General features: G+C 37.1%; 1 protein-coding gene across 3 annotated transcripts in view; it reads right to left on the bottom strand.

Moving 5' to 3' along the window:
- myo9aa (myosin IXAa) overlaps positions 1 to 20,085 on the bottom strand; it is a 143,366-nt gene that overhangs the window by 94,946 nt on the left and 28,335 nt on the right. For 2 of the 3 annotated variants that reach the window (XM_016483985.1, XM_016483986.1), the window contains exon 1: positions 3,792 to 4,712. In XM_016483985.1, the coding sequence (XP_016339471.1) occupies positions 3,792 to 4,634 (843 nt within the window). In that variant the 5' untranslated portion in view covers positions 4,635 to 4,712. Of the gene's footprint in view, positions 1 to 3,791; positions 4,713 to 20,085 lie in introns of those variants that run through there. The other variant, XM_016483984.1, reaches the window with a different exon arrangement.

Below are 20,085 nucleotides of genomic sequence, written 5' to 3'. Positions count from 1 at the left end.
TAAAGTGATTATTACATTTTGAATATGGATATTTTTCTTACAAAAACGCATCGATTCGCTACATTTTTTTATGGATGGGCGCTTTTTTTTTCACTTCTTTTGGACTGAAGCACTGCAACACCCGCTGACTGCAATGATAGAGCTTGGAATAGCCAGGACAATTTTTATTCTAACTCCGACTGGATTCATCTGAAAGAAAAAAGTCATATACATATGTCACAAGTCATATGCCTCGGGGGTAGGGCTGTGCAATATTGAAGAAAAATGCGATATGCGATACCTTGTTAAAAAATTCGATATTCGATATGCGATACGATATTGCTTAAGGTGTGTAAAATCAATTACAATTATATTTTAAAATATTTAAAAATGAAAATTATATAACGAGATGCGAAAGACGAATCAACTCGGTCTGAAACGCATCTCTCTGTGTGCGTGCGTCAGGTGTGAGTCAGACAGCAAGACGAGACGGCAAAGAGTTGTTTTCTGCAACTTATTGCACTTAACTCTTTTCAACGTCAAGCAATTCTCTGCTATATGTGTCGAACTACAACTTTGACCTTTTGCAACGTTTTGATTTAAGTAGCCTATTATTAAAATGATAATGATATCGCACGCCGTTGCGATATGCATATTGCGATATTTACATTTTCGATATTTCGATCATTTCGATATATCATGCAGCCCTACTTGGGGGTGAGTAAAACACAGCCTAATTTTCATTTTTGGGTGAACTAACCCTTTAACTCCCTTGCACTTAAAGAGCTTCAGGCACAGAGTGCGTGTATAAACTGGCATTGTTGTCATTAGAAAGCATGACAGATGTGTCACCTCCATGTGAGTAAAGAGGAAGAAACGTCTGTGTGCTCGGCCACTCCACACGCTCTGCATTAATCAGTAATGAGCAGATCCACAATCTCACTCTGCAAACAATTAAAGCCCATCCTCTCCACTCAAGAGCCATTCAATTGTGCCAGATGGTTGGACATTAACCCATATGCTTAAACATTAGCCTTTTGAAAGCATGTGGAAGGCAGGTCAAAAATTCAGATTATATCAAGTGTTTTAGATTTAAATAGAAAAATAAATTCCATTTCTACCAGTACGCACTGCACATTTTAGGTGTCTCACTAATCTGACACAACCAGTTTAGTTCATAACACTCTACTAAACAAGCTTATTCAGCGTTAAAGAAGTGAGATATTGCGCATGTGCCGTGCAGGAAGGCCTGCCATCAGGAATTGTGCTATAAAAGTTTTAATGAGAATGTGTTACCTTAAAATTTATGTAGCAAGTAACAATTTCATTAAATTAAATAAGACACTCAAAGCTGTTCTGCATTGCCAATATAGTCTCAGCTGAAAAAAAAATACAATTCTGTCATCATTTACTCACCCCCATGTTGTTTAAATCTCTTTGACTTTCTTTCCTCCGTGAAGCACAAAAGAAGATGTTGAGCAGAATGTTCAAGCTGTTCTTTACCATATAATGAAGCTAACTGGAAGCTGTTAAGCACTAGTAAAGTACCATAAAAGTGTTTAACACAACTTGTGCTTTTTTGCAAATCTTATGAATCAATTGGATAACAGGTAAGATTTAAGTTCTCCTGCAGAAAATTAAAAAAAAAAAAAAACACTTTGTTCTGACACACAAAACTTGTGTTTTGATTTTGTATATGGAACTAGAACATGGATCTAGAAATGTATTTTTTTCTTCTTCTTCTTGGAGCTTGAAAGATCCAGTCATGTATAAACAAAGAACCTCAGGCATTCCGCTAAACATTTCCTTGTATGCTCCACAGAAGAAAGAATTTAACAATGATGACAAGATTTAAATCAATTTTCATAACTATCCCTTCTCTATAAAAGGTCAAAATTTTCAGTCAGCTCAATAAACTTATGTGAATGTTTTGACATTGTCACATTAGTTGAACCAACCTAATATTTAGATTTTTGACGTCAAAAATCTTTTACAGTGTTAAATCTCAAAACAGATCACAGAAAACAGTTAAAGAACTAAAGTCTGATTGGATGACACACAATATACACTGAGCATCAGTGGAACGTTAATAGTAACTACATTAGTGAAGCTATCCATCTACAGTTTTGCCAAATAATGAACTATATTACTTGGCAGAAGAGGTTTATGTTTTCTGTATTTATTATTAATAATGAATATACTTATTTATTGCACATTAGTGTCTAATATAAAATGCCGGCAACAACATGACAAAGCATTAGGCCACAAGAGGCCGTTTCATTGATTTTATCATGGCCTCTTATGGTTGAAGTACACTTTAATAAATGCCTGCAAACAAATTCTTTTGATTCCGACTTTTAACCTTTCATTCCTCCAGTAACAAAAAACCCTTCCAGTAAACTACACACAGAAACGCACTAACAACAGTAACTTTGATAATGTTATCAAAACAGCATCATGTGCTTCTTGGTGACAAAAGTCAAATGGAATTACTGGCATCACTGGAATCCACAAGAGCAGCTTTAAAACCCATTCTTTCGGCTACATTATGTCTGTAACATTGTATCGCATGACCTACTGTATGCCTTTCTAAACGGTCATCACTCAAAGGGTTTTCTAGGTTACAAAACACACAAAACTGCAAGCAAATCAAAGAATGTGACAATTGCACACAACACAATAACTTGGTTTATTAAAGGTGTGACGTTGAGTATTTCAAACACAGGCCCAAGTGCGAATGGCTCTCAGATCTCAAAGGTAATGCCTCAGGATTCAAAAGACTCACCAAGACAAATGACACGTTGGCGTGACAAGTTTTTCTTTTCACATTGAAACAGAAAATGCTGCATGTAGCAACACAATCACAGCCAACCACATACGTATTTGGTATTTAATATACAGATACCAAGCGTGACACGACAGGAACAGCAGCCAAGCAACCAGCAGAATGTCTCGACACGTCGCAGTGGGTTACGACAGAACGTAAGGTTTACTAAAGATCAGATCTAAGCTCAAACCTATAACTTGCCGCAAAATGATAGTAGCCTTCATGTTGTGTTCGGGTCATTCTGACCCAAAGTCAATTTTTGAACTGCTGATTATTGTGTGATTTTTGTGAATATTTCTCATTTAGGGTCATGAATGTACAATTTTTGTTACGACTTTCGTGTTGGGGTCCACGAACATTGGTTTCCATGCAATTTTCCAAAAATCAACATTTTGAAAAACAGCAAAGAATAGGGTAATATATGTGTGTTTGTGTGTGTGTGTGTGTATTTTAAGACTATGTTTACTCAATTTAAGAAACCAAGGAAATTCACGTTTTTTAAATTATTTTTCACGTATTTAAATAATGTTAAATACTCTTTATACTTGTAGATATTTGCACCTCAGAGTGCAAATAATCACTAAAAGCAGTCATGGCAATTTTGTGTGTGTGTGTGTGTGTCTTTGTAGCTAATTTTGAACAAAATATGTGGGTCAAATTGGCACAATAAAAATACACAAGACTTTTTAAATTTCTCATATATCCTATATTTTCTTGTCTCTGACAAGCTACGATAAAGGGTTTTTGTTTTTGCATGAATCTTTATTGTCTTTAATAGTGTTGATTTTTCACAAATTGCTTGGAAATCAATGTGGGTCAATTTGATCCACAACAAAAGTTGTACCCAGTTTTTGAACAAAAGAGAATTAATAAAACCTAATAACCCTTTAATAAACTTTGACAAGAATTGCAGATGATTCAAAGGTCTATAAAAACCATTGTCAACAACCTCATGATATTTTACATTTATATAATCAGCTCTTACCTCCAGCACTGGTCCAGCACCCAGAATAATCTGCTCAACTCCGCTAGCAAAGCCTTTCTGACTTAGAGCCGTGAGATGGTGGATCAGGAAGTTGGTGCTTTGAGTCTTGCCAGATCCACTCTCCCCAGAAATAACAACGCATTGATTCTGCTTACTCTGCAGCATAGCATGGTAGGCCACGTCCGCCACCGCATAGATATGCGGCTCCAGCTTGCCCAGCTGGTGATTATCGTACATCTTGACATATTTGGGGTTATAGATAGGGAGGAACTTGAAGGGGTTGATGACTATGAGGATGCTGCCCACATAGGTGTAGATCTTTTCCTGCTTGAAGCGACTGCGCAGGTTGTCCAGCAGAGTCTTCTCGTTGAGATCCGGCAGGTTACAAAGGTCATCGAAGTCCTTTGGCAAGGGCTGTGGCAGGAAGCCCCGCTCCACCATGCGCCGCCGCTCTTCTGTGACCTGCAGCCACATCTGCAAGTTGCCATAGTGGATGGAGCCGTCTAGGTTTTTCTCTCGCAGCAGGAAGCGGTAGTCCTCGCTGCTGAAGCGGTTCTCCAAGGCCATGCGAGGCCACAGCATCATGCGCTGGATGGGACAGTCGGTGGGGTTGAGGATCCATTCTTCCCCGCCAAACTCCTTCACTTCTGCCAGGACGTAGCATTTCGTCCGATCTAGCTGGAGCCGATCAATGACTTGCTCGATGACCTCCGCGGCTGAAGTGATCTTACGGGCGGTGATGGGGCAGTAGATGGTGCCCTCGGCGATGACCCCTGGGTAGATCCGCAGGGTGAACTCGGAGTCCTCAAAGCGTCGTCTCCCACCACCATCATGAACACTCATATTGGAGCAGCAGTTTCCATCAGCACTCACTGTACATCCTTCAAACGTGCCGGGTACTGCTTCAAGACATTACAACTGTCAGAGAAACCGAGAAAGAAAATTAAAAATAAATATTAATGTTCAGCTGGATTTTTAAATGGCTGATACCAATATCTACCGAGCAAGGTGGATGATGTCTGAATCAGATTTGCATATTATAAGAGACAACACAATATTTTGAAAAGTTGTTGAACAGTAATTATACACAATATTTACTCATAAAAATCTGAAACTACAAAATGTTTGCTATCCACTGACAAAGCCGTCACTAAACGTTATAACTAACACTGCTGTTAAACATGTTAATCAAGTATGCAAAGTTATCAGCTGATCCCAAAATATACACTAAGTATGAACCACATCCAACAGGAGTAACTGACAACACATGAGGAAGTTGTCTGAAAGGCATGTCCAGGTACTAACCCGGATTATATCCAAAATCATAAAACCACAGCTGCCCAACTCCCTTCAGAATTAAATGTGCGCCTCAAATCAATTGTTACCACCAAAACTGTTGGGAGCTCCACAGGGTCAATATTCATGGCTGCTAGAGCCAAACCTTCGGTCATTCGTGCCAATGCCAAATGTCAGTTTCAGCAGTGCAAATCTTGGCCTGTGGACAATGTGAAACATGTATTGCTCTCTGATGAGTCCACAGTCACAGTCTGTGTGGAGAAGCCCCAAAAAGGCTTACCCACCCAGACTGCTGCATGCCCAGTGTGAAGCACAGGGGTGGATCAGTGATGTTTTGTGCTGCAATATCATACCATTCCCTATACTGTGCTATCAAACCATTCTGGAGGACCATGTGCACCCAATGGTTCAAATATTATACCCTAAAGGTGATGCCATGTGCCAGAATGATAATGCATCAATATACACAGCAAGACTGGTGACAGAGTGGTTTGACGAACATGAAAGTGAAGGTGAACATCTCCCATGGCCTGCACATTCACCAGATCTGAATATTATTGAACCAGTTTGGGGTGTTTTAGAGGAGCGAGTCAGCATCACGTAGTGACCTGGAATGGTTCAAAATCACTCTGTTCAGTGGGGCCGGTTGCATAAAAGGTTTAGACTAGTCTTAAAAGTTAGTCAGCTACTTTTTTCTTTAAGGCAGGTCATATTTTTTTTTTATTTACTTAAATAACAATGTAGATTAGTCTAAGTTGAATCCAAAAACTAAGACTGATTACCCTTTGGTTAACTGCTAGTTGGTCAGACTAGTACTTAAGACACGGTCTTAACATAGAGGCTAAGTTTATGCAACTGGGATTTGTATCTGTCATTCCTAAGACAAATTGATGCTCTCCTGGCAGCAAAAGAATGCTCTACACTAGGGCTGCACGATTAATCGCATGCGATATTTAACGCGCATCTTGTCAGAAAGCCGGTTCTGTAATCAGCGTAAATCTCCATCACCTGCGGGCTCAGCGGTAAATCTCCATCACCTGCGTGCTTTCACATTGAGCAGCATTAACTACACAGAGCCGTTGTTCACTGACGAGCTGCGCTAAACCACGTTCATATTCGCGCGATTTTTTGCGCTGCTCATCAGTGAACAACGGCTCTGTGTAGTTAATGCTGCTCAATGTGAAAGCACGCAGGTGATGGAGATTTACCGCTGATTACAGAACCGGCTTTACTGATAAGATGCGCGTTAAATATCGCATGCGATTAATCGTGCAGCCCTACTCTACACCATAGTAATAAATTACTGTGGTCTAAAATAAGTTGTTTCAGTTTCATTGACCAACCCCTGTAGACTGTAGACACCCTTGGCACCAACAAAATATGATGCTTATGGGAAATGAAGTATCTATCAAAAGCAAATATATCACTGATGCAATAATAAATAAATTGACACAAGCAACAAGTTTAATTTCTAAGGATGCATGATATATCTGTAACCATACTGGTATTGCACACGATTAGCATGTGAGAAAGACCAAAAATCAGTTTAACCCATTTTTTTTTTAACAGATATTCATAATTTTCTTATTTTTTTAAGTCATATTTTTCTACTTAATTGGTTACTGGTTCTTTCAAAAATGTCAAATTCTATGAATAAATACCATCATTTTGTGGGTCTCAACAACATGACATCACTGTGCATTCAACAAGATGTAACAGCGTTTCAGGGATATTTGAATTAGCAATTTTCATAACAGCAATGCATTCTGAAGTGAGAAACAAAGATTACAAAACAAATTTGCATCACTAGCATGCAGTCTTTTTTTCATCAAACTCACTATGTATTTGCAGACATTGCAAAACATACATTTCTGTCTGGATTTCTGGATATTCTGTAGCCATAGACATTTTCTCTTTTAGCAAGAGTACACTAATTAAGTCAGTAATCCCACTCATAATTTTACAAAACTAACAAAGTAAAAGATAGTTTTAAATGATTAGCTACAGTTTTTAAGTGATTAAAACAGACTGATTTAGGAGTTACCATCAAGAATGGGCAGATCTGTGTGTCAACACACACTGGGTCACTATCTGCTTTCTACAGAGCACAGAAATTCAGCCGGCTGCCAAAATCACCAGCTGCCACCTTCTCTAACAGACACACAATAACTTGATTCACAACCATCCACTTAATAATGCCTGAATAGTCTCCAAGGGTTATTATTCATTACAGAAGCACTGTGTAAACTGACGCAAAATAAAAACATGGTAATTGCTTTGTTAAATTGCTATAAACGCTACATAAATGTCGATGTTTAACATAAAACATCTGACTTGGCTATAATGCCCAACAAACAAGTTAATTTACTGAAATAACACCCACAGACCTGTATTTGTTTGAAGCTCAGGAGCAGGGCTTTATTTATTTGTGCTTGTGAGGTCAATGTGGCTCCTGTCTGCTGGTCCCTGTCTCTCATCAGGAGCCAATGAGCCCCCCCTCTTGTGCGACTGAGACTGATATCTGGAGTCCAGCCAGCGCTCTCAGGTGCAGAGACAGGTCTCACTGAAGTCTCTGTTCAGTCCTCTATAGTAACATTATTGCTATAACAGACAATCTACACAGGGACATTTGCAGCACACTGAATTGTGTTGGATGAGCAATGGGCTTGTATTTAGACATCTTTTAAACATCAGGATTGTTTTAGGGCTTAACTGCAGTCCAAGACTTGTTCAAGTAGAATGTTTGGATACCATTTGAGGAAAAATAGCTGTTAAGGAAATGGAGAGCAGAGAGTGTTATGGCAAAACTAACAGATCCTATCATCCTGTAGCTGGTTTCCAATACACTGGCTATGTTTAGGAATACTAGCATACAGCTTTTGGTGTACTGTGCAGTTTACAGCATATCATTTTAACCTCACATGAAAAGCTTGCAAAATGCAAACAATAATATTCTACACTGTTGTCACGTAACATCAATACATTACACGTTTAATTTAGCAAGAAGTGTGCAGTCATCATCCAGCAAATAAATCCTATCACTTGACATTTCTAATCTCATTTTTAAGCTGTTAAAAGCGATTGACATTTCGTTTTTGGCCATTTCAAATGGGTAAAAATGAAGATACCAAAATAACAGTTTCTTCATATTAAATTGAAAATCATATTGAGATATATTTAATATTTATTGAGTTACAGGCACACAAACTTTGGGGGAAAAAACATTGTTTTACTCAGACATGCACATATGCAATTGTTTTGATAGAGGGAAGCAAGATTCATTTCTAGTTTCATCATTTTTTTGTTCTTCAGACATTCCTCTTTAAAAGAATCAGCTGTGACCCACATTTGGTTTTTGACCACTGAAAATGTGTATAATTTTACATCTTAACTGACTCATTATGGGACACATTGAGACCCTCATCTCTGAAACTGAATCACATTGAGTTACAGGCATACAAACTTTAGAAAAAAAGTGCTTTTTCACGTTTTGAATGACCACTATTGGCATATGATGCAACAAGGATTGCTAAAGTCAACTGATTTTACTAATAGACCTACCAATCTTGCAAAACATAAAATGATGATGCTGCCATCTTTCTAAAATGTTTTTATTTATTCATTTAATTTCACTTTTAAGTTTCTGAAATTTGGTTGATTTGACACAGAATTAACATATATTTAAATCTAATATTTTAATAACATCTCAAAAGTAATGTCTATCCTTCATGCTACATATTATAATGTTGTGATACCTAAATTCACTTTATTTAAATAGTCATTTTATTTGTATTTGTTTAGAGATTTTAGTACATAATTTTAATACTGACTATTTATCAGTTATCGGACAATAACATGACAATAATTATCAACTTAACGGTATTAGACAATTTCAATATCGGTGCATTACACAAATGAAAGATGAAGTGCACTGTGGGATAAAGAAAATATATACTGTATATTGTGCATAGTGTGCATACTGCGTCCTCATATTATATAGTGAATTTTATCTTATTATTATTATTATTATATTATATAACAACAATAATTAATGAATATGTCAAACATTTAACAAAAATTAACACTCTGAAAATACTACATCAAAGACTACATCCTACTTTCTGATTTCTGACTCTCAACACAGCATAAAATGAACATGCACACACAAACACTCATGTCCACCTCAGTGCCCGGTGTAATGCCAAAAAACCAGATTGCATAAAGAGCCATAAGGAGAGAATTAGAGGTGCACTTTGCTGAGCTCTCAGAGGATTTGGGGACCTCACAGCAGAGCAGATGGTCAGCACACTACTTAAAGGATAGCAACAGATTTAGAGGAAGGATTCTGCTCCCGGGTCCATGCTGCACCTTATTTACCATACCAGCTCAATCAACTAATGGCTTACAGGCTGAGGACATCAGGAACTTCACACTTCACAAACTTGATCTAGTCAAAAAGGAACCACATATTTAAGAAATTCCAAGAGAGGAGAGGATACGCAGTTTTTTTTTTTTCAAACAAACACAGGTTAGGTCACATAGTAGACGTACCAGACATTTTGAGGCTGACAAACTTGACTAAGATGTTCTATAAACTTCCTTCAATAGGGTATATGTCGAACATCACCTGACCAAACCCGGAAATCAGGTCTCATTGCTTCCGCTTGTCGGAGAACGTGTTAACAGCAGTATTAAATAATAGCGATATCTATGGACTTTTAAGATAATCAGTTAAACTAGCTAGCTGTTTTTATTGTTGACGGTTTATTCAATTTTTATATCTAAATGTGAAAAGAATAAAAATAAAAAAAACTTTTAGATATCAGTCCGCATATGTGATGGACATTGGTTATGATCATCATTGGTATCTACTTTGAAGGCATCTTGAGTAAAACTGCTTCATATTTAACTAAGCATATGCAAAACGCTTGAACCGGAAGCGACGAGACCCGGTTAACAGAATACGGAAGTCTGTTGAGCATAACCCCTATATCAGCAGGGCATTCTTGAACAAAACAGCTTGATGCGGACAGTGAAGGTTTCGGCATGTGATCAAGCATGTGAATCTCTCGGCAGGAATTTGCACTCCTTTGTAACCAATCTTTATCACATGTGAGGACTTTTTGAAGCATGGCCTTGAGAATGCATGAGAAGAGTTGTAACTATCATGGACAGTGGATGAGTGTGGCTGGAAAAGCTGGAGGCTTCTAGGACCCAAACAAATATAACACATGCAAATTATATTTTAAAGAAAATGAAGCCTATTTTTGTACCATTTAATACAGTAATGTAACTGTATTACATTAATAAGAATATAATGAGAATCTCCTTTAAAAATAATTGGAATAGAGTGCAGTCAGGTTCTGAAAGTAAAAAAAATGACTTTTGACGATAACTTTTGAAGACGTGCTATGAGGCTGTTAAAGAAAAATTTTACTGTATGCTACGGTTGAAGCCAACCGCCTGAATTATTTCAACATATTTTTCAAACAATCGTGTTTAATGACTCCATGTGAAAAACTACATTACCCATGATTCTGTAAAGAAATATTTGTCTATTACAATAAATGTATAATATTTTTGCTTCTACATACACAATTAACATTAAATCAACAGTTTTATATTTATCCATATAAATATAAATAATATAGAATATATATGATTATGTCATTCACAGTGCTTCATGGGATTGTAGTTCTTTCCCTCACTAAAACTATTAAGTAAACAACCTTTGTCTTTTTGGCCAAAGACTTTTTAAAATCCTTATGGGAAAAATGAATTGGAAAAACTCTCCTGGAACCAAGGCTGCTGAAGAAGTGACAAGCACTGTTGCACTATTACTAGCAAAATAAAATGTATAAAAATAAAAAAAAAACAAAAGTGGAATATGAGCTGGAGACTTTATCATAAGATATACAAAAAGTTAATTCTGTGTGGGCTTAGTTATGACCTACTGTTCTGTGCGGTGAACCTAGAAGAAACTCCAAACCATCCATCCTCCACGACCAGCTCAGTGACTCATATGCTGGACACTTGGAGACAGAGCTCCATTCAAACAGCACTGCCACGTCTATGGCACTGCAAGTGCAATGCCCTGAGTCAATTAGTCAAACAGGCCCTTTGTTCCGAAACTTAATGCTGCTTGAGATCTTTTGCAGGGTAACAGTTCCTGGAGCAGCTATCCCTGATTATGGAGGCAAGAATGTCTATACAATAAGAGCATATGATCTCAGCACTGGCCAATCAACAGAAAGCATTGAGCCCAAAGTATGTATGCAGTTGAAACAGGGACTAATGAGGCATGGAGGACCAAACGTTCCTGCCTGAACATACAAGCTTATGTTCTGCTGCTTTTACAAGCGCTTAGAAGTCACTGTAAGAGTCAATAATGTTCTGAGAGAGCAGGAAAGAGGAAATCACACTTTTAAACATACAAAAACATCACTGGGACAAACCCTCAAAAATGCAGTGGACAAACATCCATAATCTCAATATGTTCACTGCCTCTGGGCTTGGGTTTATTATTGCTGGTAATAAGCAAAGATATAATGTTGCAAAACAAACATGTTTCAAAGTAAAGGAAGGGACTGTTTCATAGGACTGCTGCCAAAAATAAAGACACAAGGGAAAACATGCTGAACATAAAGTGAGAGAAAACATCCATTACTTTTGAGAAGCTCTTACACAACATCCAAGACATATATACAACCTAGAAGACATCCAGCTGAAGCGGTCATTAAAAGGATAGTTTACCCAAAAAACCAAGATAAAATTCCAAGAATGTATTGAAATATTTAAGAGTGAACAGTAAAAAAAAAAAAAATTGAAATCCGAATCTTTGGGGTAACACTGCCCCTCTCAATGTCCATGTTACCACCTGCTTACCATCATGTCATAGAGCTCTGCAACAATTATGTATTTTTGTAGGCCAACCAGGAAGTTAGAATCACTCTGGTTCCCTTAACAAAAATGTTGAAGTTTTCTGAAGCCTAAATACAACCTCCAGATGTAAAAAAAAAAAGTTAAACAAAGGCTTTAAACGAACTACACCCCAGTCACATTACTTCAACATCACCACCATTAATCTTCTGACAACTCTTCCAGTCTTTTCCCTGAAAGTTTGAGTTAGAACAGTTTTCAAGAGTGTGATAATAAACACAACAAGGCTGTGAAAGCAGACTAGTGAGTAGATGAGTTTTCCTGTTTAGCTTGAGGTTTAATGTCCCTGACAACCTCTGTAGTCCAATGTAGCCACTTTTCAGCAACTGACTTTTGCAAGACAAGAAAAAGCTTTAAAAAAAAATAAATAAAAGAAAATCATAATGGTGTATTACTGATGTATTTTAACCAAAAACCCATTCAAAAAAACCCAATGACTTCAGGACGATGGAACCGGAAGTGCTAACTCATTTGCAGGTTTTGGCCTACAAAAATACATTGTGCTTGCAGTAAATGCGGTTATTATTTTCAGCTATTTAATTGTGGCCTAGCTCTCAAACCCTATTCTTGTTTCTGCATGTTAATCCCAGGGATGTCGTGATACATGCGAGAACCAAAGAACTTTGTTTATCGTGCCACCTTCTCAAACTGTATGCAACAAAAAAGTTCAAAAGTATTGTAACTGTGCAACAGAAGGAAGAAAAAAATTCAGTGAATAATGGTTTAAATTTCAGGTAGTTTATCACACAGCCACTGTATGCCATTAGAAGACTTATAACAGTGCACTACTTTTATGATGCTTGGATCTGTGGTCACTATCCACTTTCACTGTATGTAAAAGAGCAGCTTGGACATTTTCATAAATAACTCTTGTGCTCCACATATTTCTTTAAATGCCTTTTGAAGGTCTGAGGATCATAATATTGCAGTTTAAATATGTATATAACTTTGTGGGACTCGAATACATGACAGAATGTTCATGCTGGAGAGATTTATCACTTTTCTAACAGTGATCATGCCAGAAACTCATTAAAATACCAATTAAAAAACACGATTATACCTATCGGTAATGAAGACAGGGCCATACAGAGGCACAGGATCAGAGGCTCTACAACAGAAGATGAGACTCGGCTCATGCAGGGGTCTGTCTGGGAAAGGACCGGGTGAGGGTAGTGAGGCCCAGGCTGTCTTGGAGATAAAGCAGGACTGCAGGATGAGATAATTACACTGATAATGAGCCGATGGCAGCTGGCCCTTTGATTTATGACAGGGGTAGAGGGGTAAAAGAGGCCTGGGAGGGCATACCGGTTCAGGCACCAACTCGCCCCATGCACATACTCCACTCACAAATGTCTGTGTAATTACAGGCCAGGCCTGCAGTCTAACAGCCACTCATGTTCAGAGATGAGAGCTTGGGCTACTGCAGATCTCGCCTACAGTTAGCCACACTAAGAGGCGGCAATGACCTTGTCTGGGCAATTTCTAAGGAGTATATATTTTGTTTGCTGTAATAGACAGCTACTACAGTAGTTGTGTGAAAAAATGATTGTGGTCATCTCACTCTGATTTTAAACAGACTTGAAAGAATATACATATATATATATATATATATACAGTCATAGCCAAAAGTTTTGGCAGTGACATACATTTTGTGTTTTGCAAAGTTTGCTGCTTCAGTATTTGTAGGTTATATTTCCACGTTTCTATGGTATACTGAAAAACAATAAGCATATCATAAGTTTTAAAGGCTTATGATCAATATTTACAGTGTTGACCCTTGTTCTTCATAAACTCTGCAATTCGCTCTGGCATGCTGGATATGTTCTTCATAACCTCTGCAATTCGCTCTGGCATGCTGGATATTAGCTTCTGGGCCAAATCCTGACTGATGGCGATCGATTCTTGCCTTATTAGTTCTCAGAGTTGATCACAATTTGTGGGCTTCTGCTTGTCCACTCGCCTTTTGAGGACTGACTACAGGTTCTCTGTGGGATTGAGATCTGGGGAGTTGCCTGGCCACGGATCCAAAAATTCAATGTAATGATCTTTGAGCCACTTCTTTATCACTCTTGTTTTGTGACATCAAATTGCTCATGGATCGTTGGAAGAAGTCGCTCTTGCAGGCATTCTTTATTCACGGCAGTGTTTTTGGGCAGAATTATGAGAGCCTGAGATGAATTAATGATTTCAGGATGCTTCACTGTTGGCACAACACAGGACTCATGGTAGCGTTCACCTTTTCTTTTCCGAACAATCGATTTTCCAGATGTCCCAAACAGTCAGAAGGGAGCTTCATCAGAGAAAATAACTTAGAACCAGTCTTCTGCTGTCCAATCCTTTCACTTCCTGCAGAATTTCAGTCTGTCCTTGACGTTTTTCTTGGAGAGAATTGGCTTCTTTGCTGCTGATTGGAAGCACTTCTTCCCTCCTTTTATAGCAATCAGTCTGCTCTTACAATCTAATTAGTATGATAGTGATTTCACTTGACTAGTACTCACTCACACTTTTACATGCGCTGCTGATATGATTAGTCAATTAATGTTAGCTGGTCATTTTGTGTCAGGATCAAAAAACAGTAGGGATGCAACGATTAATCGCGTGCCGATTGAAAATTGATTTAAATATGTGAAGATTCAAATCGGTTGAGATGCTAAACAAGAGAGCCTCCATAGCTTAAGGTAAACAGCAAAGATAAGTTTTTCAAAAACAAAAAGAAAAGTAAAACTAACGGTGACAGTGCTTGCATGTTTTTTCCGCCCCCCACCCCCCACAAGAATACCAGCATGTTCACCTTCTCTGGTTTAAGAAGCGGTCTTTTACTTGACTTTCGTTTGAACACCATCCATCGTTTCCTCAATATGCGCGTATTTTTGCTGCGCGCAGCTTCGCGCTCGTGCTGACACGGCGAGTAGGTATACTCTCTTAAGCGCGGTTTCGTTATGCTTTCGGTTTCGTTTGCCCTTTGATGTTTCTCATATGCAACAGAAATTGCGTTCTATTTCAATTTCACAAAGAAACATACAGTATTTTGTCCAAGCAATAATAAAAGGACACATTTAATTTATAATTTCTCTTAAATCTCATTTTGTAAAAAAATAAATAAATCGTGAATTGAATCGAATCGTGAAATCAAAATCGTGAATCGAATCGAATCGTGAGTTGAGTGAATCGTTACATCCCTAAAAAAAAGTGAATTTATTTATTTTTTTGTGAAAAGTTCATTTTTTGGCCAATGAAGCTTTTAGCAATTATTTAAAATGCATCTGATTACTCTACACAATAATCTAGAAACTATGTGAATGAACACCACAACAGCTTAAGCAGCAAACTTTGCAAAACACAAAATTTGTCACTCCCAAACCTTTTGGCCATGACTGTATATATCACCCTTTTAACAATCATTGATACATATCTCAATATAAAAAGCTAATTAAAATTATTACAGTATTCATAATGTTGCTTAATGTCATATTGCCATGAAAAAATGTATCTAACTTTTTACGTTTCCTTAAATTCAGGCATAAAAATACTTACATATACACTACCAGTCAAAGGTTCTGAGTAATTAAGATTTTGTAATTAAGATTTTAAGACTTTTATGCTCACCAAGTCTTCATTCATTTGATCAAAAATACAGTAGAGACAGCAATACTGTGAAATATTATTACATACAAACTATAAAATAACTATTTTATTTTCTAAAATATACTTTCAAATGTAATTTATTCCTGAGATGGCAAAGCTTCTGAATTCTCTGCAGTTTTCAGTATTACATGACCCTTCAGAAGTCATTCTTTCAATCAACCAAATTCAGCTTTGCCATCTATAAAATAACTTTTTAAAAGTATATTCACACAGAAAACTGTTCTTTTATATTGTAATAACTTTTCACAATATTACTGTTTCCATTGTATAAAATAAATGCAGCCTTGATAAGCATAAGAGACTTCTTTGGGAAAAAAAAAATCTTAATTATTTCACAATTTTGACCTGTAGTATACAGCATAGAAAAGATGGACAATTGTATTACTGACAAACTAAAAATCTAAAAAGGCTGCACAGCTTGAATCGCAAAAAGAAAAAAAAAACTCTGCTTAACTCTGTCTGCTTAAAATATTGGAATGAAAAACAGGCTCTGTTCTCATTAAACACTAAATCATCAGATACTCCATATCTCATATCTGCTTTAGATAGCGACAGTCAATTAATAACAATTGCAGCTGAAATGTATTATTAATTTCACAGAGTAACCAAACGCATGCATATGTTGCTATATCAAACTCAATTAACCCAGATGACACTAAAGAAAGCAGGGCAGCTTTACTGATAAGCATCCGAGTGAAACAAAGAACAGAGTTGTGTGTGTAACACTGTAACCTGCCTACAGGGTCTTATTTGTGTTCATAAGCTACAGATACAATATTTCTGCAGGCCTCCAGGCAAAGGATCATTAATTAAGGGGAACTAGAAATTTCCTAGTTTATCTCAAAAGCCTGTTTCAGATTGTGAAGATGATACGCAAGGTTTGTTTATGACAATCAAGATTTTGGGGAGTTTTGTTGTGAATTCCAAGAGCTCTCATGAAAAGCAGTTAAGCAGAATTCAGGATCTTGCCCAGAGCTGCTGGTGTGCTGAAATTAGTCCAGCAGATAAGCCTTTATTTTCCACAGATGGAGCAATGGAATATGATCCAACAATCATATAAAAATTCCTCTGCAAGTTTAAGGTGGTTATTTTTAAAGTTAGACATTTGACTGGATTTGATTATGAACATTTACCAAAAAATATATTTTGAAGAATATTTTAGCTGTTTTTGTCTATGCAGTGAAAGTCAAAGGAGTCCAAAAGAACTGGTGAGAAAACAATAACAGCTTCCATTTTTGGGTGAACTATCCTTTTAACGTCAATATGAAACTAAGGATGGACAATAAAAATCAGTACCATATCAATATTTGGCCAAAATGAATGAATAATTGGTAGAGGTTTAATATGTCGTTGTGCATGCTCATTTCGGTTTTTCACTTAGATTTGCCATCATCTAGTACTCACTGCAATTTTTTTTTGGTGATCAAATTTTTTATTGTTTCAGAACTCAAGCATATAACAGATCCAAGCAGAAGTCACAAATTAGATGAACTATATGCAACAGATGCCATGAAAACTGTCCACCTAAGTCATTTTTAAATAAAACTCATTTTAATACAACTTGCATTTGTGAATAAATATAGATGTGTGCGAACTGCAAAATGTATTTAGGAGCACATGTGTGAATAAAATAACTCCCTGGTATTTAAAAAGTCTAGTATAACAAACACCTTAATAATTTTAATAAAGTTTAAATTGGGGACGGAGAAGCAGTCATCGCGATTAAAGCCTAATGAGATTATTACATTTCAAAAGGCTATGATATTATTAAATAAATACGAGCGCTGCAAGTTTCAACGTCAAAACGTGGCGTGTTGCACGTTCTACAGTTTTGTGGTTTCAGAGCAGTTCACAATCAATAAGCATGATTATTTTGTAACACATTGTAGATGGCTGGAAGAGTGTATACTTTATCTTCCTCATCTTTTTGATTGAGCAGCCAGCAATAGTAAAGCAATAGAAATTTCAAAAGAAGAGTCTCTGTATTTCAGGCTTGTTTATAATTAAAAGTCCTGCATCATGGATAAAGTTTTTGTCTGCTTTTTTCCTGGTTAATATTGGTATTTTGGATACATGATAAACTGTAGCGTTTAATTTAGTGGGGAAGTCGTGGCCTAATGGTTAGAGAGTCGGACTCTTTCATGTTCCTTAATCCTGGGCTATGTTAGCATAATGTTAATGCACTGTTTAGTCTTCATAGCTGCTCTGGAGATCTTTGTGGAAAGAAATAGTTCCACCTGCATCTGGCCACAACTATGGAATAAAATATATATATATATTTTGGAAGAGCTATCTCTAACTGCCCAGCATATTGTGTCGGGTGGGAGTGTAAAGCTACTCCATGTGGACAGGTGTCAAAGCTGTTGAGGAGGATGACAGTAAACTGAGTGTTCAAAGCACAGACAGACAATCCCTCCTCTCACTCTCTCCCACTCTGACACAATTTCCTGTGTTGGCTTGTGACATTTCACTCTAGAGACCTTATCTACAAGAGCCACTCTTCATTAATTCCAAGTATGGGTCACCATACTTGGCCACATGTCACGTCACTTTTTAATTCAATGTTAACTTGTAGTTTCTGTTTGGGCTGCCTACTGCTTATTGCATATAGTGTCAAATTTGTTTCACACTGATGCATTTTTCTCCTCTGATGTTTAGTGCATCACGTGCAGGAGTGTGATATGAGACCTTGAGCAAAAGGGAAGATTTTTAGTGAATAATGATTTATTTTGGTATATTTCTCAAACAAAGCTATCACAATCGCGTAAGTTGTCTGGACTTTTATAACACATTCATGATGTGATTTGTCCTGGTGCTCCAAAGAATGTGCTAGAAAGAAAAAAAATGTCTCGAGCTTGGTAAATCAAACAGTTCATTTTTTGGAAGGGCTAGGCTATCTTTAACTGCCCAGGCTATTGCTGCGGCTGGGACTGTAAAGCTACTCCATGTGGATGGGTGTCAAAGCTTTTGGAGAGGATGACAGTAAACGGAGTGTTCAAAGCACAGACAGACAATCCCTCCTCTCACTCTCTCCCACTCTGACACAATTTCCTGTGTTGGCTTGTGACATTTCACTCTAGAGACCTTATCTACAAGAGCCACTCTTCATAGAGAGCCAGCAACACACAGGCTGTTTAAAAAGAGAGATTCCCTCCCGTTTCCCCTCACTGCTGCATCACAGCAGTACATCTGCATGCCGCACTCTTCGGTTTCCTGTCTGCTCGTCCCTCCCTGTCCTTTACTTTCCCCCTCTCTCTCGCTGGACACATGAGGATAAGGCTGCTGATCAGAGGACTGTCATTTCCTGAAATCTCTTCAGAGAAAGTAGAACTACTTCACCATTCACAATCTTCTACACTACAAGTAGGTACTTCACTAGTGATGAGAAACTATATACTGAGTATTTTTTTTTTAACTTTAAAAAATAATTTACCAACCCCAAACCAATGGTAGTGTATAAAGTACTATATATACATATATATACACTGTGGTTTTATTTATATTACAAACTTATGACCAGGAATGTATAGCTACAGACAGTGAACAAAGAACGCTACCTTTATAATAACTGAAGCTGTCAATCATTTCAGTTTAGCGCAACTCTCACGAAAATTCCTAGTATAATCAATGAAGCCATCTACACTACACAGTGAATCTTATAATTACGTTGTTTTCACATTTTGTTGGTTATAATGAAAGGATTAGCAAACGTGTAGAATTCAGTCAATGATCTCACTATGAACAAACAGTAATGAGTGGACGCACCACTGACTAACTTAAACACTTCTGACTGGTCATTGCAATTAGTGCTAAAAAGATATGTCCGTAATTGAGGACAAAGCTTAATGCTTCAAAAACATTGCTTAAAAAGCTTAATATGTATATACACACATACATACATACAGTGCACAGCATAAATGAGTACACCCCCTCTGGTTAAATATAAAAGATTTATTTTCTTAATGATCACTAATACTTAAAGTGAAGACCTGATTATTTCAGGGGCCTTTTCACAAGTCCATTGTTTTTGAATTTCTGTTTTATTTTGGCTATATTTTCACACTTAAAACAATAATTTGGTATTCCTCTTGTACCATTGTCCTCTTTTATGCTAAGAAAAAAATCTCCTGACAGTTCTCTCTCAAGTGGTTTCATTGTTTTCAGCATTAAGTCTGAGTATGATTCAGTGGGCCATATAACACTAAATTATCAAGAAATTACTTACCTGTTTTGGTTCAACATACCTACCTGTTGATCAATACTTGCCTTAACCTTACACCAGAATTTTTTTATTAATTTTTTTTTTTGTTTTATTTAGTAACTTTTAGGAGGGTGTACTCATTTTTGCAACACACCATTTTATCACTTTGATAAGAAAATTGTATTTTCTTGAATAATTTTAACATTCTTCTTT

The sequence above is a fragment of the Sinocyclocheilus anshuiensis genome, unplaced genomic scaffold (assembly GCF_001515605.1).
Source record: "Sinocyclocheilus anshuiensis isolate Anshui unplaced genomic scaffold, SAMN03320099.WGS_v1.1 scaffold773, whole genome shotgun sequence".
NCBI classification, from domain to species: Eukaryota; Metazoa; Chordata; class Actinopteri; order Cypriniformes; family Cyprinidae; genus Sinocyclocheilus; species Sinocyclocheilus anshuiensis.
Note: the sequence above shows the minus strand (reverse complement) of the source record. Positions and strands in the feature narration are given on the sequence as shown.